Raw genomic sequence first — 26,760 nt, forward strand, 5'->3', positions numbered from 1 at the left:
TATTTATAATTTTCTCAAACTGAACGGTTTGGGTAGGTAGGAAGAAATTGCCTTAAGGCAATATGCCCGCCCTTATATGTATATTTATTGTATATGTATATAAAGTGTCAATAAATAAAATAAATAAGTATGGTGAAGTTCATATATTTCATCTGTCTTTATATAAATATAGGTTAAGTATTCAAAAGGTTATAAAAATTAATTTGTATAATATTTCTTAATTTTGTTCTTTATTTACTATTTTTTTTTTCTCATGTATCTCAATAATAATGTATAAACTTGTATGTATATATATTTTTTTGCATGTATGTGCGTGTATTTGTATGTATTTATATGTACATGCATGTATGTGTATGTGTGTGTATGTATGCATATGTATGTGTGTATGTTTTCATATGTAAATTTATTAAATATTTTTCTATATACCCATATACCTATGTTGGTACATTTCCTTATTTTTACTTATTATTGTATCTTTTAGTTTTTCTTATGTTATCTTTAATTTTTAGTAAATTTACATACTTATGTTTCACTGCTGCACTTAAATGTAATTTATAATATATGTAAAAGCCCGTAGGGCGTGTAAATTAATAAATAAATAAATTAAACAATAAAAAAAAGAAAAGAAAAACTAAAACTACTTAATTATAAATGCCTAGCTAATCAAATGTAAGAAATTAAAAATCATTATTTTACAAATATAAAGTATATATATGTGCCAAGAATACATGTTACTTAAACATAAATAATAAAGTATAATATATAATAAAACAAATATAAAGCAATGAAATACATAAAAATATAAATAATATGTCTACCAATTATATAAAGTACTACGTTTTTTGATTTACATATATTTTTCAAAAAAATCTCTCGCTACACTATTTATATGTGCAGTTATTTTTATTTTTATTTTAAAATTTGTTTTACATTTTGAGTCTTTTATATTTGGCAATAAATCATAAAATATTTTTGGAGCAATTACATTGTATTGCTTTTTACCAAAGGCGGTTGATACAAATGGGACAATACAGTTAATTTGTGTTGCTGAACGAGTGTTTATATTTTGTTGGGTTCTTTTGACCTCACTTAATTTATCATAAAATTTAAGTAGTAGGGATAATAGTAAAACTTTAATTATCAAATTTCATGAGTTTCAGACGTTATCCGGGTGTGCAGAAATCCGGATAATTGCATAAACAATAAAATAAAGGCAATATTTTGAAAGACAACGCAAAATTGACTGCTTTTGAAATAAAACAGCTAATTGGAATCACGTTAAAAACTTATTTAAACTAAGTTAATTGCACAATGTTGAGTATGTCCAAATGCTTGCAGTCTGGCTGGATTTCCTCCCTAGGGGGTTATTCATATTGACATTTGTGATTTAAATATAAACAACTTTCTAGGGAGGAAATCCAGCCAGTCTGCAAGCATTTGGACATACTCGAACATTGTTGAATTAACTACCTGGTAAAAGAAGAAGTATATAAAATTGAAAAATAGTTTTCAGGCGTTGCCTAGTAGGTGATTTGGTTCAGCCGGATGAATCTCACCCACATAATAAAGGTAAATCAACAGATGGAAGAGTTGAGGAAAAACCAGCCAATGATAGGTCATAAGCCCTGTTTATGCCTTCTTATTCTTCTTCTTCCAAGTCGGTCACTCAATGCTGAGGATCATGATCACCATGAACACTTCTGATTAGTCTGTTCCACTCCAGTCTGTCCTCAGCCCGACGTACTGACTCATCAAATTTTAGCCCCGTAGCCACCTTTATTTGGTCAGTCCATCTATATGGGATTCTACCCCGGCTTCTCCTACCTTCAACTCGGCCAGACATTGCCTTTTCTAGATTGTCTGGCTCACGTCTAGCAATATGTCCAAAGAAAGACAGTATCCTTCTCAAACACACCACTGATAGACGAGTTGTAATATGGAGCTCTTCCAGTATCGATGCATTCGTCCTTCTGGTTGTCCAAGGCACTCGCAGCAGCCTTCTTCAACACCAGTTTATGTTTATGCCTAGACTCCCATATTCCCTTCTCAAAAACGTTTTCCCTCTCTATTGCAACAAATTTAAAGCTAATTGCTTTTATTTTTATTGTGTTTTAAAAGGTAATTCAACAATTACATACATACTAGATACACTAGAAAATATACAATTTGAAGGTAATCGTCGATACAATCTCACATGCATATACAAGTATATTTTCAATTATTAAGAGTATTAGAGGCGAGCTTAGAAATCTCCCCAAAAACGGAAAATTAGTTATTGATGCCAAAACATTATATTTAATCAGACAGCGGAGAGACTCACTCCCTCTCACTTCTGTTCAATGTACTTCACAGTCCTAACGCTCCTAAATACCTGCGTAAAAATTTTTAACGCTTATCGGTTCATGGTTTACCTCTTCGTTCTAATTCTCAAGGCACTCTCTTAATACCCATCCACAATTCCTCTTTCTTCTGTAACTCATATAGTGTCATTGCGGCTCGACTGTGAAATCACCTCCCATCCACCATCAAAGATGTTACTACATTACCTCTGTTTAAATCACGCCTAAAGAAACATCTCCTTTCTCTTCCTTAATCTCTCCTCCTTTCCTCCTTTCCTCTTTTTTCCTTTTTCCGATTGAATTGACTCCTAAATGGAGATTTTTAAGTTTGCTTCTGATACCCTCAATTATAGAATTACACAAAATAGGCTACATTTTTTATTGTTTTTTTAAAAATATTTTTTTCAATTTCTTGTACGGTATTCAATACAATGAATAATATTTTTTACGTGTGTACTTATGAACTAAGATGACGCTTTGACGAAGAAACTTGATTAAATTTATTTGATATTATAGGTAACTTGTAATAAAACGGATAGTGGTTTAGGGTTTCCGACGAGCCCCTAAGCCAGATAGCCGGATATAAGGGCCTATTGTCTCTTTTTTTCACGGGAATATATTTTCAATTAAAAAATCATTTTTGATAAATATTTTTTATTTCCTGGTTAATTTATTTTTCACGGTCACGGTCAAACACAGTCGATATAAATAAATCAATTTAATGGCGTTGATTTCATAAAAATTTCCTCATTTCAATGAAAATTAACCTAATTTTAAGCTACTATCCGGCAGTGGCGAGCCGTGATTTATTTTATAGGTAATCTATTAAACATGTTCATTAATTTGTACTACATATAAGTACTTACATAACATGTAAGTAATTTTATTATAAATTACTACTTTTTCTGTGGTTCTGTGAAAATCAACTCAAACAACAATTATTACTAACCACGCGATATACGTAGCTTTTATCAACACTATTTTATTAGAATACTAAACTTCTACAAAAGTTTATTAACACATACCACAATGACATTCAACAGATATTTTCATTATGATCTGTCATTGACAGTACTGTCAAGACTTGAGCACTGGCCGATTTATCTTAAAATGAATAATGCCTTTAACGGCCACTGCGAACGCCACCTGTCCTATGTGATACATAATATGTCAACGGAATCCCATCAAAGAAAAATAGTCCTTCGGAAAAAATGTTCGAAATACTAGTTTCCAAATAGAGAATCTTCTAAAAATATTTGTAATCTGCAAGTTTGTTTTAGTACTAAAAAAGCCGACTTGGGTTAAAGACGAAAAATACAGTGTACTTTTTTGTATGGAAGAATAAGCTGAGGTAATCGGCTAGTTTTATCGTTCAGTGAGAATGGACTGGGCGCACTTCATAGATATTTTTTTGTAGAAAGATATTAACGGTGATTTATAATAAATAACAATTACTTTATATATTTTCCCATAAACATGGTTACTATAAATTATTATAATTTAAAGTCAATTATAATGGTAAGCTGTGCATAATCGCTTACTTTGACGATTCGCCCCTGCTATCCGGTATCCGGCCGAAAAGTAAAATTAGGCCGGATACCAGATATCCGTTTCATCTTATATTATAACATATTCTTATTTCCTGATAACGATCACGATCCGGATATTTGGCAATCCGGATGACTGGAGTTCAAATAATCGGGGTTGTAGAATTTAAAAAAAAAAAAAAATTATTTATTATTTGGCAGGTAAACGCACTAACCAATACGTCATGTGGCCGACTAATCTGCACTTAATTTCATTTGACAACATTTTTACACACGAGTTGAAACTAAAGAAATAAAACGAAAAAAGAGAACAATAAATAAGTTTGTGTCCACCCGCCCTAATTTCACCGGGCCGGGTGGGTTGGCACGATACATGTAAAATGGGCCTATAGATCCAAGGCCGATAAAATTATCTTAGCACTGTTTTTTATGCAAAACAGCATTCATAAAACGACACGTACAATAAGGAATTTCAATGTTTTTTAAAAAATATAAAAATATTTTTTAACTAAGCCAAAATTTTATATATTATTTCAATGTCTCGTACTGATCAATTGACTTACCGTAAACCGGAAATCAATTACAACTCCCTTATAATTGGTTGATTTGGAAGAACTAGTGACGTCGTTCAAAGTAGTTCGTTTTTATTTTTTAAAAAATTCATAGATTTTCAAGAAACTTTTTACGTTCGTAGTTTTATTTTATTTTTATTTATATTTTTAACCAGTGACTGAGTTTCCTTGTGACCGACATCGTCAGACTGCTTGTAAAAGTGGAATAAAACCATACGTGTTTTTATTATTATAATTAAAATGCAGTTCCACAAAGAAATGTCAGTAGAAAAACTTATTCTGTTATATAAAAAAAACATTAAAATAAATATTTGAAGTACTAAAAACCAGGCGGATGAAGGGAAAGAGTTGTGTTTTCGAAATAAAATCAGAACCCTGATCGAGTGCTTTCGACTCGATGGCTGCTCTCGGGTAAAAATCCTGAATAATAAAATCCTTATGTATGGAAGTGAAACATGGAACTGGCAGAAGAAGAATGAAAGCCGTGTGAACGCAGTTGAAATGCGATCTCTTCGATGAATATGTGGGAAATCAATGTATTTATTCATTTAATTTTTTGTACATAATGTTATTTGTACATTGCCAAATGGCAATTTCTTCCAACCAACCAATAAAATTACAGTTTTATTTTTATAATGCAAGTTACATAACATGTTCAATAGAAAATAAAGATTAAAAAGTTAAAGCTATGTAAAAATATAAATAAACGTATTTATGACAGGGTTACGAATGATGAAATCAGGCGAGAGTGTAAATCTGAGTCAAGTACAATTGATAAGATTAAGAAAGCGTCTCTGAGATGGTTTAATCATGTAGAACGAATGGGCGACGGAAAAATAGTAAAACAAGTATATGTGGCGAAAATGATCGGTAACGTGAGACGAGGACGACTGAGGAAGACGTGGCATGATCAGATAAACCAAAATCTAAAGTCTGGCTATTCAAAAGCATACAGAACCGAAGGGCATGTGTGACAAGTTGTATGGATATGAAAGATGCTAGGAATATATGCGAGGATAGACGTGTGTGGCGGTTCATTCTCTCTGCCTACCTCTACGGGGAAATGGCGTGATGATAGTAGTAGAAAATCCTTATCCACTAGCTAAACCAAAGTAGGGAACAAAAGGCCGAACACTCCTCTAGTGGAACGGAAGGCCTGTTGACTGCTGCCAAAAGGCCGGCTTCTCCTGAAGAGTTTTAAGTGGTTTCCTCTCCACACGAGTAAATGCTGAGAAGTTCCTGATTGGCCCACATAAGTATATACCTCCTGATCCCAACAGTTTAGTTAAATTTAAAGAAATTTAATTGCAGAAAAATCCACTTTTTAAAATATAAACCTTTTACATTATAAGCAAGGTTAGCAATAAAGCAACTTTTTTTTTTATTTTTTAAATCCGCTAACTCAAGCTAACTCAAAACTAAAATATAATTGATTACTTTTGACTAACGTGTGTTTTGATTAAAGCTTTATTTGCATTCGATTACGAAATTTATTCTCGTAACAGGATTTAATAAGACCTAGCCCGAATAAACGTATTAATAATTAGTATTTTGATTAGATGCAGCATGTTTTCGCTTACCATACCATAAACAATCTGGCTAAATGTATCCAAAAATGTTGAATACCAGAGTAAATATTTACTCCAAATATACGGTTTGATAAAAACAATCGTTAAACTTAATAGCTAGGGCCCAAGCGAAGAGTATTTTCGACTATTTATTATTGTTGATTTTGGGATAAATGTGACGTTATGGTATAAGCAGAGAAGTATTTATAATGAATTAATTATTATTATTTATTTATTTTACAGAAACAAGTCAACTTAAATGGACTAATCATCTTAAAGTAATGGTTAATAAATTAAGATATTTAACCTATGTGTTCAAAAGACTAAGCATTTACGCCCAGCTAAATACGATTAAAATGGTATATTGTGCACTTATACAGTCATCGCTTTCCTATGGAATAATTAGATGAGGGAACTTACAACAATCAGGGTTCAAAAATTTATCTTAAAAATAATGCTTCATAAAAATCGCACTTTTCCCTCTTTCCAATTGTTCTAAAAAGCTAAACTTTTAGACCTAAGACAAATACATTGTTTTCAATGTTAAAAATATATATTTAAAAACCAAAATTTATTTAGAAGTAATTCAAATAGATCAAGTCAAAGAAGGAATCGTGTGTTAAAAATACCACATTATAAAACGAGGCTCGCACAGAGACATGCATATTTTATAGGCCCGAAAATTTTTAATTCTTTTTTACTGATATTTCATTGATTCAAAACTTTCAAAATGTTCCTTCTTTTAAAAAACATGCACTTTACAAAGATATGAACTCTTTTTTCTATAATATATTTTGTTGCCCTTTAATAATAAAGAATTCTTTTGTGTTTTTTTTTAAATATTTTTTATTTCGTTTTTAATTTTTATTCGGAATATTTTATTTTTTCTTTCTTATGTTACACCAAAATATTTTAACTGTCTATTATTTATTATTATAGCAAATATTCATTTACATTTTCTTGTATACCCACGAACAGGCCATGCCTTTGAGGGATTTTTTTGTTTCCTATTTTTACTATTAATATGTATTTAATTGCTATGTAATTATGTATTATTTTTTTAATACTCTGTTTTATCACTTACGTTTATTGTAAAAAACAAAAATAAAAAAATAAAAAAAGTCACAATGATATAATAACATAAAAAAGATACGGTTTGAAGACAGACCAGCGAAGTTACTAAATAAAAATCATACATATTAAATGGTGGTTCAACAAAGGGGTGTGTTTGCGTACATTTGTATTAAAGTAAGTGGAGAGGTGTTTTTGTGTGTATTTGTGTGATATTGCATAGAGCTAGCATAGTTATGTCCACCACTAAGAATAGGAATAAGGTTGAACAATAAGAACGCCTAATTTTGACCAGTTTGAAGTGACTTTAAACTCATTTAAATAAGGTTCGGTTTCAGCCGAAACTAAAACAAAGGCCGAAATTCGGTTTCGGATTCGATTTCGGCTGCAAATCTTGTTACGGACGGTCACTAGAAATATTAGAAGCAGTACAAGTCATATTCGGTTTCTTCTCATATATGTTTTTTCAATGTTGTTAAAAACAATTTGGTACAAGTTACGACGATAACCAATTTTATTACTGAAACATTGAAATGAATATTTTTTCCTATTTTCCTATCTCTTCTCCCACCCTTTCGTAGACCTTAGAGAGTGGATCTGCATACTTAACTGATTCAATTAATTTAAGTGGCATTTATTTTAATTTAATGTTCAGAAAATACAAAAGGAAAAATAATGAAACCCACTAAACCGGCTTGTCTGCAGATTTCTTATTTTTCCTTTACAAATAAAAAAGTTTAAGAAATTATATAAATTTATAAGGTAATATAAACATTATAAAGAACTAAAGGATAAGTATAAGTATTTTTCTCACAAAATATAAATATACATAAATTTTAATAGTTTAATGTTTAAATAAAATAATAATCAATATATTATATAAATAAAACACGAGTGATACTTTAATCCACAAATTTGGAATATCCAGTGACCTGATAAAATACTTAAACTCATTAAAATAGCATTATATCAATTCATTAGTTAACCCATAGAAAATCTGTTGATAATGATCCTTAAGATAAAAATAACTTTATTTAATTTACTTACATATAACTTTGAATTATGTATCCTTACCTCTGTTCTGTATAAATACATTTAACTTTTTAATAAAGATACCAGTCTCGAAGATGTCGCGAAAGCGATGAAACCAATCACTGGATATTCCAAATTTGTGGATTAAAGTATCACTCGTGTTTTATTTATATAATAAATTACAATGAACTTCCATCAAGAATTTTCACTTACAAACTTAAATGTTTTAATTATCAATAAAAAGCACTGTTTAATAAAAGCCATTTAATTCTTTTTTTCTTAAATGTTTAGCAACATTTTCTTTTAAGATCTGCTTAGAAATCTTATTAAAAAATTTAGGAATTGTAAAATGAACTGTTTTTTTTTTGTTACTCTTTACCTTAATGCCACAGAAATATTATCTGTCCGATCCGTGATCTGTTAAAACATGTTACCTAAACTTTAAAGCCAACCTAAAATAAAAATAACTGTCGGCCTCGTCGTGTGAGCGTGTCAACGCGTTCGCCTGCCATGGAAGAGGTCTCGGGTTAGATTCCCGACATGGTGTTTTTACACAATAGTATTTCATAGTCCCTGGACTGGTACCTGAAGCGTTAGACTGATCATTTTATTTTGATGTAACAAAAATATCACGATACCCTGCAATTGGTGTACCGATGCAGTGCCTATGCACCGTTAGGTGCGGAAGGAAATGGTGATGAAAATGAAAATAAATAAATCTATAATAAGACATTTGAAGGAAATGCTGAAAGGACGTGAAAGTGTGTTGATAGTCAAAGAGTTAATTTAAACTGATGGCAAAATATGACTTCCACCAGAAATGTGTCATTAATTACGGTTTTGGGTCACTGGAGTGACATCAAACAGTTGTAACTCGATTACAAAACTTATACCCACTTTAGATTTTCGATGAAATTTTTTAATTGATAATTATTTATTTATTTGTTTATTTTATTTGCGATTTTTACAGCTATTACATAAACAAAATAATTAGAAAAATCTTAACAATACTAAAGCCAATTAAAAAAATCCACTGTAAATATAATGACACATAATATATAAGAAAAGAAGTTTAGTAATTGTATTTGTGTGACGTTTGTATTTATGTGTATGTGAATGTGTGTATGCGTGAATGAATGAGGGAGAGGATACATGTGCGTGTGGGAATGAATGAGGGAGAGGGTGCGTGTGTATGGGTGCCGAAGTATGAAAATAATATATTTGCTTAAAACTTGTAAATTGTATGAAAAATGGTACAATAAAGAGCTTAGTTAAAAATTAGAAACCTTTTTGTTAAAATTAAAATGACGAAAAGATATAAATTGTTTTTTTTTTTTTTAAGTAAGTTAAATTTCAAAACCGTATTCTGAAAAAAAAAGCATTTTATTTTTAAAATTTAACTGATACACATCGAATGAATAATGTGCAACGAGTCCTATACAATACAGTAGGTAACCACAAAATGCAGTAAATACGAAATAATGACAACAATAAAATAAGGTTTGACAATACGCGAACGTTGATTCAAAACGAACACACAAATGCATATTATATGCACCTACATAATATATAAATAAGAATAACATATAAGTTGAATAGAAATGATTCGGATTATAAAAATCAGGTGTCACAAACAGTTGGCCCGCAGTACGGGGATACATAATTATATTAAAAGATCTTCTCACTATAAAACTTATATATATGTTCAGGGATAGAGAGCAACGGAGAGGAGGATGCGGACAAAGACAATTTATTACCTATGGCAGTTTTGATAAATTTAATCTATTTCGTTAAATTTCTTGTTATACGTATCCATAATACGGTTAATCGTAGTGTTTTTGGACGAATTTGTTCTGCATTTAGGTATGTGGAAAAGTTGTGTATAACACGTTTCCGTAACGTCCACGTGTAGTATTTAGTGAAAATGATAAAAATAAAATAAAAAGGAATCAATTCATTAGTTACGTAAACCTTGACAAAGAAGCTTGTTTGCTTTGAAACCGGTCGGTGAAAAATAAAAATTAGTGGTTAAAAACAAAGTTGTTTTATTTATTTTATTTTAACATATTAATTGTTTATTTATCCAGCAAACACACTAAATCCAAGAACACATACTTTTACAGGAAAGGATAAACGGATAACTCCAAAAAACGCTGTAGTATTGTAATACATTGGTATGCAGGATTATAGGGTATTTAAAATAACAGCTTAAGATAATATCTACCAACGGTATTCTAAATTTTTTCATGAGTAGTATGTAAAAAATATAATAACATTTTAAGTATCTCCTGAAAAATTTGTCCATATGGAGTAAGCTGGTTTGCCAATTAAGGTATTGTTATGTAGATTAACAAATTACAGCAGAGATGGAGAACATTTTAGAGAAGGTAATACGAAAGTCTAGGCATTTCCAGGGCTTATCATGTTCTTCATCTCTGTTGTAATTTGTTAATCTTAATTACTCCCTAGAGCAGTGTTTCCCAGCCTTCTTTATACCATGCCCCACAGTAGACTTTTCAAAAGTCAGATGCCTCACCGGCATCTTCTTTAAGTAAACAGTAGGTATATTTTCAATTCATATTTTAATATTTTTGTAAACATATAAACCCCTAACGAAATTAAATAAAACATATTCTAATACATATATTATAACTGAAATGATTACAAAACACAAATTAAATATGTAGTTAAGTAGAATAAAATAAAAATGAAAACAATAATAAAATACGTGTGAGTGAAAATTGAAACTGAGTACAAAAACACACATATCTTGACGCTCATCTAATTCATAATTAAATTCAGTTACACTTGCTACAAAGGAATTTGATGTCCGGATCTAACTTTGTTAATTTCAGTCTTAGGTCCCTCTATATCTCTATTAGTCATATCCAATCAAATTTGTTTTTTAATGAGTAAATCGCTTATGGCGCTAAAACCACATTCCACCAAATAAGATGAGGGAAAGGGTAACAATAATTTTCTGGCATGCAAAGTAATATTAGGATATTTTGTGTTAGTTTCTTCGCAAATCCATGGCAGTATTCCTACATCCGCACAGTTTCTGTGTTTCCAGATAATGATTTAAATTGTAACAGGTTTCATTATACTTTAAGTACAGTTGGGCGTATATTCAAATTTTGTACATCTCAGATATTTTTTTGTATGACAGATGTGTATTCCCCTTTATATGTGGAATGCCAACGTGTCTCATCTCTGAAGTGTGATGCCCCACCTCTGAGGTGTTATGCCCCAACGGTGGGGCGTACGCCCCAGCATGGGAAACACTGCCCTAGAGGGTAAAATCCAGTCTTTTGCCTACAAACATTTAGACAAACTCAAAATATTATAATAATTATTGGGGGATTTTTAACGAAAAAGCAAATTTAAGCCCTTATTGATTGATGTAAATGATGAAAACTAGAAATAAAAAGTGAGAATAGACTAGCTTCTCATAATTTCACAGAAGAAGTTATCGCTAAGGAATAGATTCTGGTGCTAACACGTCCGTAAAAAACTCATTAGAAATATTAAAGGTACCTTATTAAAAGTAAAGTTATGCTCAGAATATCACCCTGAATTTGTAATGTAAAAGAATCATGCTCATGATATTGGTAAGTCTCCAGAATCATTCTGTCATTTTGCAGAAAATGACAGCTTTTAAAAAGAACTGAGAGTGCGGTTAAGAAGCGCCACATTCAACAATATGAAGGTTGTTTGTAGATCAGATATTTACTCAGTAAGAACCAAATGCTGCCTATATAACGCCTGCATAATTCCTATTCTCATCTTCAGATGCGAATCGTGGCACCTCACTAGGGCTTAAACAGGGAACTGGTAACAAGACAGACATAACTAGAATACAAAGACAACAAAATAAAATTCTTAAACTAACATACAACCTACTCTACCTGACCTCTACGACTGAACTGTACAAAAAAACCCACCAGTTTGACATAAACTACTTGACTAAAATTGAGACCTTAAAAATTGTGCACAAAATAACACTGGGAAACATACAAGACGACGACATAATATTAGTCAAAAATGCTGACATACGCAAATATAACACCAGACAACAACAACACTTTCATATTGAAAAAGCAAAGACAAACACAGGACTGTCAAAAATACTACATAATGGACTTAAACACTACAACGACCTACCTTACTACTTGAAAACTTTTACTGGAGACAAATTTAAAATCAATCTGAAAAAGCACATGATGACTGAACTAACTAGACTAGACGAGACATAAAATGACTAGACAATATTAAATTTCTAATGTAACCCTAACGGGTTTTTTAAAATTGTAAATAAATAAATTTAAAAACATTAAAAAAACAGCAAAATTCTTGAGATCAGAAAAATAAAAGTTTTGAGATTATTTGTCTCAGAAGAATCTTGGGTGTGGGGTGGTTTGACTTTGTAAGGACTAAAGTATTAAGAGAACGGACGCAGCAAATTCCGGTGTCAAATGTCGTCAAGCGGAGGCGATACGGTTGGCTAAGCCATATACCGCGGATGCCTCCTGAGAGCTTTAACCACGCTCGCCTATTTTACAAGGCATCAGATTCTCGACGTCCTGGACGTCCACTGCTGACTGTTCGACAACAGTTTATGTCAGAACTTCGGGACGGGAACCTAACTTGGGAAGACGCAAAAGAGGTGGCAGCTGATAGAACTGCATGGAGGCTCTTTGTTGATACCATATGCTCCAACTAGGGAGCGGACGTGGATGAATGAGAACTCCTTAAGGTTGATAGAACTGTAATAGACATAAAATAAAATAAACAAAACAACTTTGTTTTTAACCACTAATTTTATTTTTCACCGACCGGTTTCAAAGCAAACAAGCTTCTTCGTCAAGGTTTACGTAACTAATGAATTGATTCCTTTTTATTTTATTTCTATCATGTTCACTAAATACTACACGTGGACTCAATAAATCAATGGTTTTTTCCTTACACGGGTGGTAATTTGATATCATTATTTTCGTAGTAAGACAGGAGAGGACTAAAAGAAATAATGTTTATTTGGTTATTAATTATTGTTTTCTTATTATGAATCGCTTTTTTTATTTCAAAGATTTCCAATTTGTCTAATTTTAATATTTTATTTTCAGCATTAAGTACTTTTAATCCAGTGTCTTTATTGAAGTTATGATTATTTTCTATTAGATGATTTGCGAATTCAGAAAAATGATTATTATTTAAGCTTCTTAAGTGTTTTTTTACTCTAATATTAAAGTTTCTTTTAGTTTTTCCAATGTAGATTGAATCGCAATCATTACAATTTAATTGGTATATTCCAGATTTATTATATTTATGGACTTTGTCTTTGTGATTTTTTAACAATGTTCCAATATTATTAGTTGTGTAGAAAGCCGGTTTAATGTTTGATGGTAGGGAATTTGATAATTGTTTTGAAAAAAATGTCATTTATAAAAAGAATCCGCCTCCATTGTTTACGTGGGTTTGCTTTATAGACATACTTGATAATTTTAAGCGCAGCAGGGTAAACAAGTTGATCTTATGTGTGTTGTGCGAAGTTGTTTTAATTTTCTTCAAATATATCAACGCAAATCTGTCGCTGAAAGATGCTTTCTATGGACGATAGCCGTTCAGCGCATCATTACGAATGATTAAACGTGGGTGTTCGGATACGACGCGGAAACAAGTCAACAATCTTCGTAGTAGCACTTGCCAACTGAACCAAACCCAAAAAACCACGCCAAAGTCGCAAAACATCAAGGATGTTGACACTTTTCTTCGATTATCATTGTGCTGCGCCCACGAGTTTCTTCCAGCAGGCTTGATGGCCAATAAGGAATACTGTTCAGCCGCATTGAAGCCTTCGAGGGAGAATATTCGTCGTACAAGGCCAGATATATGGAACAATAACTCTTAGTTTTTGCATCACGACTATGAATGTAAAATTACGTAATTTTACCAGAAGACGCCGTAATTTTACGATAATTTTCATAAATGATGGTAATTTACCGTGGAACGTAGAGACTTTTGATTTATTTTTTATTTAGTTTATCTTACCTAGACGCGCTGTTTTAGCTTTATTCGGACAAATATGTTAGGTAAAGTGTAAAAACTATTTACTGACATTAACATGACGTCATTTTTATAAATTGCGAACTAAAAATCTTTTAGTTAGTTTTTTTGTTACGTTTTATTTTATTTTATTTTTTGCACAACAATGGGCCAGGATGCCTAATTACAGTTGTGAATTACATCACAGAACACCCAGGCTTAAGAAAAATCCAATTCAATTTTTTGTGTTCTCACCGGGAATCGAACCCGGAACCATCCGTGTGTGAGTCAAGCGTCTTGACCACTACACCACGTAGGCCGCCTTAAAAAAAAGTAATTAGCTTTTTTACAATTCTATTTCAAGATGTTGATGATATTTTGTATCGTGCAATCGATTCCCTAGAAATAATTACAATATTATGACAGCGGTGCAGTGGCGGCCACAAACACAGCTAATACATAAAAAAGCTGTTTTGATGAGAAAAGGTTGAGTATGGGCACTCACACGCTGCATTTTAACCGCTTGCAACACCAAGCGTAAGGCTTAGACTGGAACTGCATGACTTTGACATGGTCGAGGTACTTCAGATTCTCCGTGTCCCTCGTTGACTCCAGTTCCTGTTGCGTTTTGCTCTTTCTAAGACCTTAAAATACCCACTTAATATAAATTTGAGTCACGGTTAATTCGTTCGGTGTTGTACTTAATTTAATCGCTTTTTGTATGATCTTGTATTTATATTTTATCAATTAAAACCTCAAAACAATGTAAGTGAATCATCCATTAATTTTACGTAACCTTACAACAAAACTATGGCAAGTCAAACCAACTATTTCATATAAACAAAAGAGTTAACTACAAGGCTTTAAAATTTGGCAGTGTTGATCGGCTTAGTGGCCCTTCATCATCATCGTCAAATCCGTACCCGCACCAAGTGACGCATAGGGAACTACATTATTTATTTATTTATGAAAAGAAAACAACAGCCATTACAACAAAAAAAAAATATCTACAAATAAACCAAAATTATAGGCCAATTATAGTTTTCTATTCATTATTAAATATAATGTCAAAAAAAGAGAAAAAAAAGCGTACATTGAAATAGCCACTCCGTATCATTCAACGCGTAAAAAATAAACAAAATATCACAATAATAATGAAATAATAAAAAAATAAAAAAAAGTTTTTTGTTTAATCGAACTAAAAAATCCTTTCGCCGGCGGATCCATACGAAGTAATCCGCAGCCCTCCATAAAAAAAACTAAATATTAGGTAGGTACAGTTATTAGTTATCCACTTAAACCAGCCGATGACAGGCCATAAGCCCTGTAAATGCCTAGACTTCCATATTTCCTTCTCTTAAATGTTATCAATCCCTGTGGTAATTTGTTATATAATTTTTCATTACATTTTCCATGACCTGATTATGACTGCGTTGTGGAGTAATCAGGGAACCTTTTACAACAAACGAATTTTTTTTTTTAAACTTAAATATTCATACTGTCAACCTAGTCATACGAAAAAAAAACTGTATTTAAAATTTTAAAATGTAGTTATGAAATTACTGAAATACAAGCATGTTTGGTTTAGCGTTCGAAATGTTTATCTAATCCCACCGTCAGACAAAATTGTCGCACGAATGCATTAGTTATGTTTGCGTCCATTTGACACATGAATGTTTGTATAAATTCGTGCAGTGTAGAGCTAAATAACGTTCCAAAATAAATTGCTCATAAAATTAATATATTTGGACACACCTGTCTGTCATTAAATACGGAATTTGACAGTAGTACTTTGCATTTCTAATTTTTGTTCAATAAACAAATTAGAATTTTAAATTAACAGGCAGTGTTTTTTTACATTAAAAAGTCATGTGCTGATTTTATTTTTTACACATGACAATTTTTTTTTTTTTTTTTACAAGAAATTATTATTTAATTATTATTATTATCGCTCTCGTGGTGTAGTGGTCAGCGCGTTTGCCTACCATGCAATGGTTCGATTCTTGACATGGTTGACATGAAATATTTATTTTGCAACTTGTAAAAGAACGGCACCTTTCTTCTCAGAATTTCACCTTAGCTTTGCTAAACGCTGTATAAAACAAAATACGCAGCAGCGTTGGGAGGATCATTGCCGCGCTTCTTCTACAGGTAAAATCACTTAAATGTTTTTCCCAGCGCTGGCTGAGGCAGCAAGCTTCCGTCATCATCACCAAAGTACTTTCGAAACGACCCAAATTTTTACCGGACACGGAGCCATGAAAAGTTGCCTATATTGGTTTAAATTAAGGAATGATGACTATTGTCCATGCGATGATATTTCTTCATTGAGTATCGAACATCTGTTATTTTAGTGCCCATTTTTCAGTTTACAACGCTATATTTTTTTTTATTGCAAACCAGGCGAGAGAATTGTGCTTGTCAATTTAATTGATGGATGCATCAAGAAAATAGGAAACTGGATGGCTGAAAATAGACTAACATTAAACCCATCAAAAACTGAACAACTGTGGGTGGCTTCAGCCATACGACAGAATTTGATCCAGGATACAGCTCTACCCAATGTAGGGAGTACCGCTTTACCCACCGTTAAACTACTGGGAGTTTTACTCAATTCTGACCTATCTCTTGACGCTCAAATTAGTAGAACGATAAGTTCATGCTTCTACCAGCTGAGACAAATTAAATGCATACGCAAAAATTTGCCGGTTGATGCCGCCCGTCAATGAATAAATGCGTTTGTAGTGTCTAGAGTCGATTATTGTAATGGTATCTATGCACCTGCATAGAACCATACTACCAATGAACAAAATGACTCGCCTACAATCTGTATTGAATGCCGCAGCGAGACTTATTTTCGGAATCTCTAAGTTCAGTCATATCACTCCACTACTTCGGGAACTACACTGGCTACGTTTTCCACAGAGGGTCGAATACAAACTCTGTTGGCTTATGTATAAGTCACTGCACAACTCGGCTCCGGAATATCTAAGGGAACTATGCATTCCATATGAACTAGCTGACAGACGTCTCACGCTTAGATCAGCTACGTCTACGGCGAGAGGAAAAGTTATTATACCTCTACGCAAACAGCGCACTAAATTTAGTGAACGCGCATTTGCGGTCGCAGGCCCTATGGCATGGAATGCTCTCCCAGCAGAGGTGCGAGGCTGTGAAAGTGAGGTGATGTTTCGGAAAAAAGTTAAAACCCACTTGTTCTCTAAATAATTTGAATAAATCCGTAGCACGTGACAACAAAATAAATTATTTTTATTAAATTACAAATTTAAAAGCTTCAATTAAATTGACTTAACAATAGAATCACCATGTAAAGCGCCCTTGAGGTATTTTATTACGAAAATGGCGCTATATAAGTTATCCATAATAATAATAATAATTCATCTTGAAGCAAAATGTAGGAAAGATGGAATGTCCTTAACAGATATCCACACTGTAGTTAAAAGTAGTCACGCGCCATTGTTCTTGAACTTTGCAACAATGGTGATTGGACTCATAGAGGTAATAAACCAAAATCAGTGATCGAACATCCCGTTTCCAAGACAAACAAAAACTATTTTTTCCTAGTACCCTAGCCTTGTACACGACACGTAAGGCTACTAAATACAGTACATATATATATTTGTTTTTAATATTTATTTTAATAGGTATTTTTACACTAGAATATTTCATAGTCCCTAGATACCTGAAGCGTAAGTCTGATCAACTTACCTTTGTGTAACAAAAATATTTTATTGTGCTAGCTTTAATTTTATTTAATTGTATTTTATTTCAATTGTACCTGTATATATTATAAAGAAATGTATTAACCATTGTTAAATGGATTTAATAGATACAGACCCAACAGATATACAAACATTCGTCATATTTTGACGGTACTGAACTTTGAACTGAAGATTAATTTTAAATTAAAAAATAATTCAATAAATTAAAAAATAAATTATTGCCCGAATACATGTTTTGTGATGTTCAGCGTAATTACGAAATTCATCGCTATCCTACGAGGACAGGTGAACGTTTCAGACTCCCCAAAACAAGAATCCAGGCAACTCAAAACAATATGTTGTCATAAAGGATGTAAGATGTTTTATGAGTTGCCCGCAGAGATAAGAGTTGCTAGGTCTATCGTATCGTTTCGTGGGATGGCGATGATTTTTGTTAAAACAAACATATATATAGGTTAATAGAGTGTCGTCGGAAGGCGTCTGGATTTTATAACAATGTATTGTTTTTTAAATTATTTTTTGTATATAAATTGTTTATTAGTTAAGGTATAGCTAGGAAATCAAAATTTATTTTTGCAACAATCTAAAACAAACACATTCATTACATAATACGTCCGTAAATAAATAAATTAATGTCACCAATAAATACAATAATAAATTGCCACACAAACGAAAATATTTCCATAACTTGTGTAGGTATATATTTCTTAAAAATATCTAAGGCTATTGGAGGAATACGATATTTTATTTCATTTTAGAAAATAACAGTTCTACATACATATTTATAGTAAACAAACAGATATAGTGTATAAACTCAGAACTAATAACAGATTTCCACAAAGTATACAAAGTTAGTAAAGAAAATATATTACATATTAAATAAATGCATATAAGTTTAAACATATAAAAATGTTATTTTTATGTACTCGTAAATTCAATAATAAAAGTGTTTTTTTTTTTTTAATCCTGCCTAATTTATAATAACAGTAAATTATTATAAATTAGGCAGGATTAGGACAAGGATGCTTGAAGAGAGGATAAGGAGGGAAAGGGGGATGGACATATTTATTATTATAATGTCTACCAAGTTACATAATGGATTTTTAGTGTAAATTTTAAATCTGATAGGGTGATATTTGTGTAGTCTTTGTCTTTAAATTATATATAATAAAAGATATATGCATAATATAGAAAAAATGCTAATATTAAAACATAAATGTTTGTTTATTAAAATGTAAAAAAGGTGTATGCCATTCATAAACAAAAAGAAGCCAAACAAATCTGCTTTTTTATTTATAATTATTTAATAAATTAATAGAAACAAATTCAAATAAACAATCTCTATCGTATTATCCTTAAGAGGGAACGCGGTCTGACGTTTCTTTATTAAAACATATTTTTGTATTTTCTTAATGTATTATGGCCCTAGAGCCGTGAGTTTTTTACACACTAAAGATATTTACCAATGGCTTGTCGGCGTGTAAATTAACTTGAACATAATAATCTTACGTAGTTGTAAATACCATTTAACATTATGTATATGTGGTTACGATCATATAAAAAATAAAGAGAAAAAAGGTACATAACCAATGTTTTTTTTTAAAAATATATATTACAGGTGCTTACCCATATTTTTTTTATTGATATATTTTTTTTTATTTAAAAAAAATATATTTGCGTTCTTATATATTTCATATATCGATATTGGGATATTTTTCAAAAAGTCCCGCCGTGCCTAAAAATGGGAATCAGTTTGTGAAAAAGTTAGTTTCGAACCTCGGGCCTCTGACCACTGAGTCCACGACGCTACCACATTGACAATCGACTCAATCGACAATTTTAAAGTTCAAAGCGAAAGTATGCGAGTAAAAGTAGAATTTATTTTCATTCACAATGAAAATGTACCTACGCCATCTCTTCCCAGTCATTTTCCTTTAGCTAAGGTCCAAACCAGCGTGATTGTAAGTTGTGCCAATAATACCTGCTAAGAAACATAGATGGCAGAGCATAAACGATGCCGTTCTGATTTTAAAGCTGATAAATTTCGTGCAAAAAATATATTATTGTGTTGAAAGCTTTTTTTAAACCGCATTAAAATGATCAACGCAGATAACACGTTTCAGCGGACATGGAATGGTCAATTATAATATTGAAATTTCGCTTTAGTTATATTATAAAAATTAAATATTAATAACAATTTTTCTGATTTAAAAAAAAATCTATAAAAAAAAAAAAAAAATGTTTTAAATATTGTAATTTTTCTGTATTTTGATAGATTCTATATTTATACATAAGTTAAGTAAAAATTTCAAAAAACTTTATCTGCCCGTTGGAAAATCATCATATTTCCGTTTTGCATAACTTTCATCATACCAACCTTATAATAACATGATATAGAAGAATTTATTTTAAAAATTCCTTAACTCGTTACCACTTTTTTGAATTTTTTTCTCTATCTATCCTTAAAAGTCAATCTTTATATGTATATTTCAAATATTTTTTAATAAGGGTGTAAGATATGATTTTAAAATTTAAAATTACAGAAAACTGTGCGAGAAATAGTGTAAATTGAAAATTTTAAAGAATAAAAAAGCTTCAAATGCAATTAAAATTAAAAAAAAAAAAAAAATTGTTTATAAACTATCAAAGTAAGCCAATTATTTTTTTCTAACATATCGTATTATCAGCGCTATGATTTTTTAAAGTTTGTATTTCGGAAATAACTCCGCATGCGACGTCAGAGGTTCTCTTCCGCTTATTCTCGATCAGATCTGCACATTGGTAAGTTGACGGTAAGCGAACCGGTAATCTTGCATAACTCTCTTATCGTTGGTTGATTCATACGAACTAGTGACGTCGTACACAGTAGTTTGTTTTTATCAAAATATTTTCTCCTTCATTTTCAAAAACCTTGCCGCACAATTTAATATTCTATTTTTTACCGCGCGCAAGAAAACATTTACTGTAACTAATTTCCCGTAGGGGTGAAGTTCCCCGTCGCTTGAAAAGCGGTTTGTCGGGACTTACATGTACTTTTTTTGTAAAAAAAATGCTAGACATGTTTTGTTCTGAGTAAAAATTTGTAGGATAAAAGGCATTGGCCGATGAATAAATTAAAAATGCAGTATTGTGCAGTAAAACTATGAATCTATTTGTTATTTATAATATTTTATCTTACCCCATATCGGTGGCTGTGTGTATGATCTCCCCCCATCTTCGATGTGAATAGTTACTAAGAGCATGTCTTCCTGACAGGAGAGGTCAATGGCTAGGTCACAGGGTCTATCTGTACTCATCGGCTCTTCGGGACACCCGCTAGTCTTCATCTTAATAGTGTCAGGGACTTAGCATCTTTGTCACGCACAAACGTTTCACTCACTCAATAAAAATGATTTAAAAAATCGCACTTTATATCAAAAATATCCTGTGAAATGAATGATGTTTTTGATAACTACGCCGTGGTCGTAGAACAACGACGTTGATCTTGAAAAGACGACATTTTTTTTTTTTTTTTTTTATAAATTTCATAAAAAAAGTACAAGTTTTTTGTAAAATTCTAAACATAACTACTTTAACACATCAAAGGCGTTATATTCCAGGTTTGAAAATAATTAAAGTAAAATAAAATAGCTAACCCATGTATCAAATGACACAGCCCAAGAAATTGTGACACAGTGTCAAAAAAAAATAAACTGTTCTAATGAAAGGCTGAAAAGCTAAAAAAATCACATGCGTCATTGTTCTACAATCATGACGATTTGTTTGAATTTTTATACGAGAATTTACCGTATTTTACTTTGAGTTTAATCCTGTTTTTTGTATATTTACGAATTTAAAGCCATGCGGCAATTTCTTCCGACCGACCAGCGGCATTTATTAAAAAAATATAATACGGGGTAGGCGCTCGAAGTGTTACCAACTTCACGCTGATGTAGCAACCAAACGGCTAATGACAGTGCGCTCATGTTTTGACACGTGTCAGTCTGTTATATTGTTAATAATTCTACCTAAGCGTATCATTTTACGTCTCAGTTAAGAAAAGTTATCTAAATGGAATTCAAACGCATCAATGTTATTGCTCTGTATTTGGCTGGAAATTCGCAACCAGCCATTATTGATTAACTACGCCATTTACATGAGAACAAAATGTTTGTATATAACGTCATTGAGGTGGACATCCAAAAACAGCAACATCGACAGAAATGGTTCAAAAGGTGAATTGGCGAAAAATCTCAACGTTTCTGTTTGTAGCATGGGGCGCATATTTAAAAATTAACTACGATTAAAGTCCTACAAAATACAAAAAGTGCAAGATTTAACGCCAGCACAAAAGGCAGTTCACCTAGCTAGAGCAAAGGTGTTTAAAAACTTGCACGTTGGTGGCGAGCTAGAAGATTTGGTCGGTTCAGCAATATGCAAACAAACAAAACGATCGTGTATGGTTACAGTGCAAATTAAAAGACAATTAAGACCAGCGAATTGCTCCGCAAAAGCAAGCGCCTGCATCAGTGGTGGTTTGGGCTGCGGTAACTGCCACAGGACGCTTACCACTCGTTTTCATTGAACAGGGCGTAAAGGTAAATTAGGAAATCTACAATGAAAAGATTTTAAATGATGCGTTGTTATCTTGGGCACGTAAAAAAATCGGTAGAAACCATTGGACGTTTCAACAAGACTCAGCACCATTCCACAAAGCCCGTGAAACCCAATGTTTTTTACAAGAAAAAATTCCCAGCTTCATTTCATCAAAACAGTGGCCTCCATATACTTCGGACTTAAACTCAATGGACTCTTCCATATGGGCCATTCTAGAGGCCAAAGTATCAGCTAAAAAATATGAGACGGTCGACTCCTTAAAGATTGCTCTTCGCAGAGAATGGGACAAAATATCATCAGCCCCCATTCGTGGAGCGTGTGAAGCCTTCTTGGACAGACTCGATGATTTATATGCGCTAAAAGTAACTACATTGAACAATATATATTTTTTTTACGATATACTGAAGTTTTTAAATTAAAAAAAAAAAATGCAAATATACAGAATTTTCACTTCGAGTGCCGACCCCTGTATATTGGTGTTAACATAATTTGTGTCCTTTTTTTTCAAATTTAAAAACGAGCACCAAAAGTGAAACAAAATGATAAAAATTATACGTCATTCAAAAGAAAAAAATCTGCCTTACAAGATGCTGTGTTTGCCTTTACGTTTCACATATTATTTTATTTGATTACAAGCCTTCGAAGTGGAATGTCAAGATAGATGATAGATGATAGTGACTATTTTAGACACCTCTTTCGGTTCCCGTTCAATTAAGGAAATAAAGCTGCCGAAGCTGCTCGCGATATTTGCGCAGTGTACGGTAAATACGCCATGAATTATTGAGTAATAAAATTTAATAATGAAGGGGAATACATTATTGTCAAATTTCTTATTGTCTCACTTTGTTCTCTTCATTTGAAAAAAACTGACAAAACTTATGTTAACACCTAATACATAATGTATAATTAAAAAGCATAATCGCCCTAAATTAGATAAATTAAATCAACATCGTACATTAAATGACTAAACATATTTACTTCCAGTCATGTTTGAACTTAAAATTTTTTGTCATCTTCGGACTAAAAATTGAGCGTAGTTACGCAGAAAGCAGCCAGCCATAGGAAAGTGAAACTGAGATAATAGCACCTTTGTGAAATGAGTGAACAAATAAATCTACACCACAGTTGGAATGTTTTTTACTTTAACAAATGATAAACAATGAATATATTCGTTTTTTTAATATTTCAAACAAGAATCTACTTATATGTTTGACCAGTTTTAATAATTTTTAAAATTCGTTAAGATTTTTCTAGTGCTGTGGGTGTTTTCTGCAAATTGAGAAATGCCGTTTTTGTGATCGGACACCATTTTCAAAAGGTGGTTTAAACAATGTTTTGTATGAAAGCGGTCTGGCTGTTTATAGCAGGACATAGAATTGAACTTACTGCACCCGATAACATCAATATCTCATTTTTTCAAAATAGTGGACTGGCTGCTTTCGGCATAACTACGTTCAATTGTTTGTCATTTTCGGACTAACAATGGGGAAATATCACATACTACGAATACCGATTAAAATATTAGAAATGGATTGAGAAAAATTATTTGTATTTTCGAAATCAATGTGGATATTGTGGGGAAGATTTTCATAAAATATAACTTTATAAAATAAATATTAAAAAAAATTGTCACTAGAAAAACGCGACATGTTTGGCATTGATAATTATGACGTCAAGATTCATGACGATGTTCTAAAAAAAATCAAACGGTTTGGAACAAAATTGAAAATTAACATGAATCGTGACGTATTAGGGGTGTGGCCAATGGAATGACCGTTTTTGCGGGAGTTCAAAATTACAAATTTAAAATTATTTTTTATGCTACTATTTTTTTACTCGACAGTTTTTCATAGACCCTGATTATTTTTTAAAAACGTGATATTTCCCTATCGTTTGTCATCTTCGGTCTAAAAATGTTTTTTCATCTTTGAACTAAGAACATTTGATCATTTTTAAACGAAGAACGTTTTGTCCAATTTAAACTAGAAAGCTCGTTTTGCATGGGTCAGAGAATGGTGCAAGACGCAAGATCTTGTGCAGTTTCTTGTAAAATAATTATTGTGCCAAATCTTAAGCCATTTTATTTGCTGTTTAACACGCTATAATTCTGGGATTGAATATTGCGAGTAAACATGCGAAGTACGTAGAAGTTTCTAGCGTCATGACATATAACGGGCAGTTTCACAGGTGATAAAATCTTGTGACAACTAACAATTATTGGCGGCCTCCGTGGTGTAGTGGTCAAGACGCTTGATTCACGCACGGAAGGTTCCGGGTTCGATTCCCGGTGAGAACACAAAAATTAAAATGTGATTTTTCTCAAGCCTGGGTGCTCTGTGATGTAATTCACCACTGTAATTAGGCCTCCTGGCCTGTTGCAGTGCAAAAAAAAAAAAATGGAAAAGAAAATGTAAATTATTATTTCATGTCAACCATGTCGGGAGTCGAACCTGAGACCCTTGCGTGGTAGGCAAACGCGCTGATCAGACCACGGATGTATGGCTTGTCACTAACGCCACAAAAAATCTCAAACGATACAAAAATCTTATTTTGCGACAAAACAGAAATTGGCAATCTCAAAGCTGGTCGTCAATCAATCATATGTGACAGAAATGTCCACCACTTATACGCAGTATTAATTTCTATGAGAACAGGCTGTACGATCTTTTTATGCGGTCTCGAAATAACAAATTTCGAGACAAATTTAAAATACCAGAAAAAGCACTTGATGACTACACTAACCAGGTGAGACAAAACATGACTAAACCTTACAATATTTCTTATTCCTAATGGATTCTTTTAAAAAATAAAAAAAAATTTAAAACAGAAATATTAGAAATACGATTTATTCAAATTTTTTAATCTTCTGCAATTTTATTCCGACAAAAATGACAGTTTTAAAAACGAACGCCTAGATGCACAGATAATTTCTCTAGATTCTGCCATATTAACGTATAAGAGAATCGAGGTGTCAAAATGTTGGCACTTTAAAAAATAAATTTAGTTTTTTTACGTTTTCCATCTTTTTTAGTATTTTCGAGACGTTAAAGAAGCCGGCTTTGTAATCAATCGGTAGATAAATACATCATCATCATTATCATTCCCTTTCCGCACCCAATGCAAAGGGCACTGCATTGGCGCACCAATCGCAGCGTATCTTGATCATTTTTGTTACATCAAGGTAAAACGATCGGTCTTACGCTTCAGGTGCCAGTCCAGGAACTATAAAATATTCTAGTGTGGAAACACTCTTTAAAATAAATATTTTATGTCAACCTTGTCGGTAATCGAACCCGAGACCTCTCGCATGGTAGGCAAACGTGCTGACGCCACGAGGCCGACAAGATAAATACAGACGATCGTTAAGCATACCGTCTTGATAATTGTCAAAAATTATATAAAATTCATGTTCAAGTGAGCATTTTTTGCTTGAATTAAGATTTATTGGAGTTTGTAATCCCTTTGAAGTGGGCACTTGTTATCACAGAAGCCTATTTAGTCTATAAATGAGAACCATTTTAAATTTTGATGAAGTAAGGAACGCGGACTAAATTTTCGGGGTCACTCATTGGTTGAATTTTGTCGTATGACGTCGAGATGAAAATTCGGTAAAACAAGCCTAGGTAGATAGAGATAGCACAGAAGTTAAGTGTACTGTCTCGATATGTACAGATGAAGATAGCTTGATAGTAATCTACTTTGGCAAACAAATGTTTATCGCAGGAGGCTAAACTAGCAGTTCACAATGGAGTTCTAGTGCCAACTTTAATGTATGAGAGCGAAGCATGGAATTGGAAAAATGATAATAAAAGTAGGTAAAATGCTGTCGAAATGCGATTCCTTGGGAAAATGTGTGGTAAAACGATGTATGATAGGTGTACAAATGTTGAGATCCGTGAACTGTGTAAGGCTGAGACATGCATTATCGACAGAATCAAGAAAGAGGTGCTGCGTTGGTTTGGACATGTGGAGCAAATGGACAGCGAAAGAACGGTTAAAAGGATCTACGATGCGAATGTTGATGGATGCAGAAAAGTCCGAGAAGGACATGGCACGATCAAGTCCGTCAAAGACTTGAAGATGGACATGTCGAGAGTAGGAATAATCGGCGAGCGTGCATGAGAAAATGTATAGAGTGATGTGGCGTTCTATCTTATCTGCCTACCCCTACTGGGAAACAGCGCGATGGTTTGTTGTTGTTTGTTTGAAGATAGCTTTCATAATCGCGCCACTTACTTGAGATTTTCATT

The 26,760-nt window shown here is 32.4% G+C and overlaps 1 protein-coding gene across 5 annotated transcripts in view; it reads right to left on the minus strand.

The window, feature by feature from the left end:
• cher (filamin A protein cher) overlaps window positions 1-26,760 on the minus strand; it is a 149,266-nt gene that overhangs the window by 62,161 nt on the left and 60,345 nt on the right. For 3 of the 5 annotated variants that reach the window (XM_088227135.1, XM_088227146.1, XM_088227155.1), the window contains exon 2: window positions 21,093-21,338. The exons of 1 other annotated variant lie outside the window; for it this stretch is intronic. In XM_088227135.1, coding sequence (XP_088083261.1) covers window positions 21,093-21,240 — 148 coding nt within the window. In that variant the 5' untranslated portion in view covers window positions 21,241-21,338. Of the gene's footprint in view, window positions 1-21,092; window positions 21,398-26,760 lie in introns of all 5 variants that reach the window. One more of the 5 variants, XM_088227161.1, reaches the window with a different exon arrangement.

Source organism: Micrasema longulum, unplaced genomic scaffold, assembly GCF_059751315.1.
Source record: "Micrasema longulum isolate JH-2025_06_02 unplaced genomic scaffold, ASM5975131v1 h1tg000041l, whole genome shotgun sequence".
In the NCBI taxonomy this organism is placed as follows: Eukaryota; Metazoa; Arthropoda; class Insecta; order Trichoptera; family Brachycentridae; genus Micrasema; species Micrasema longulum.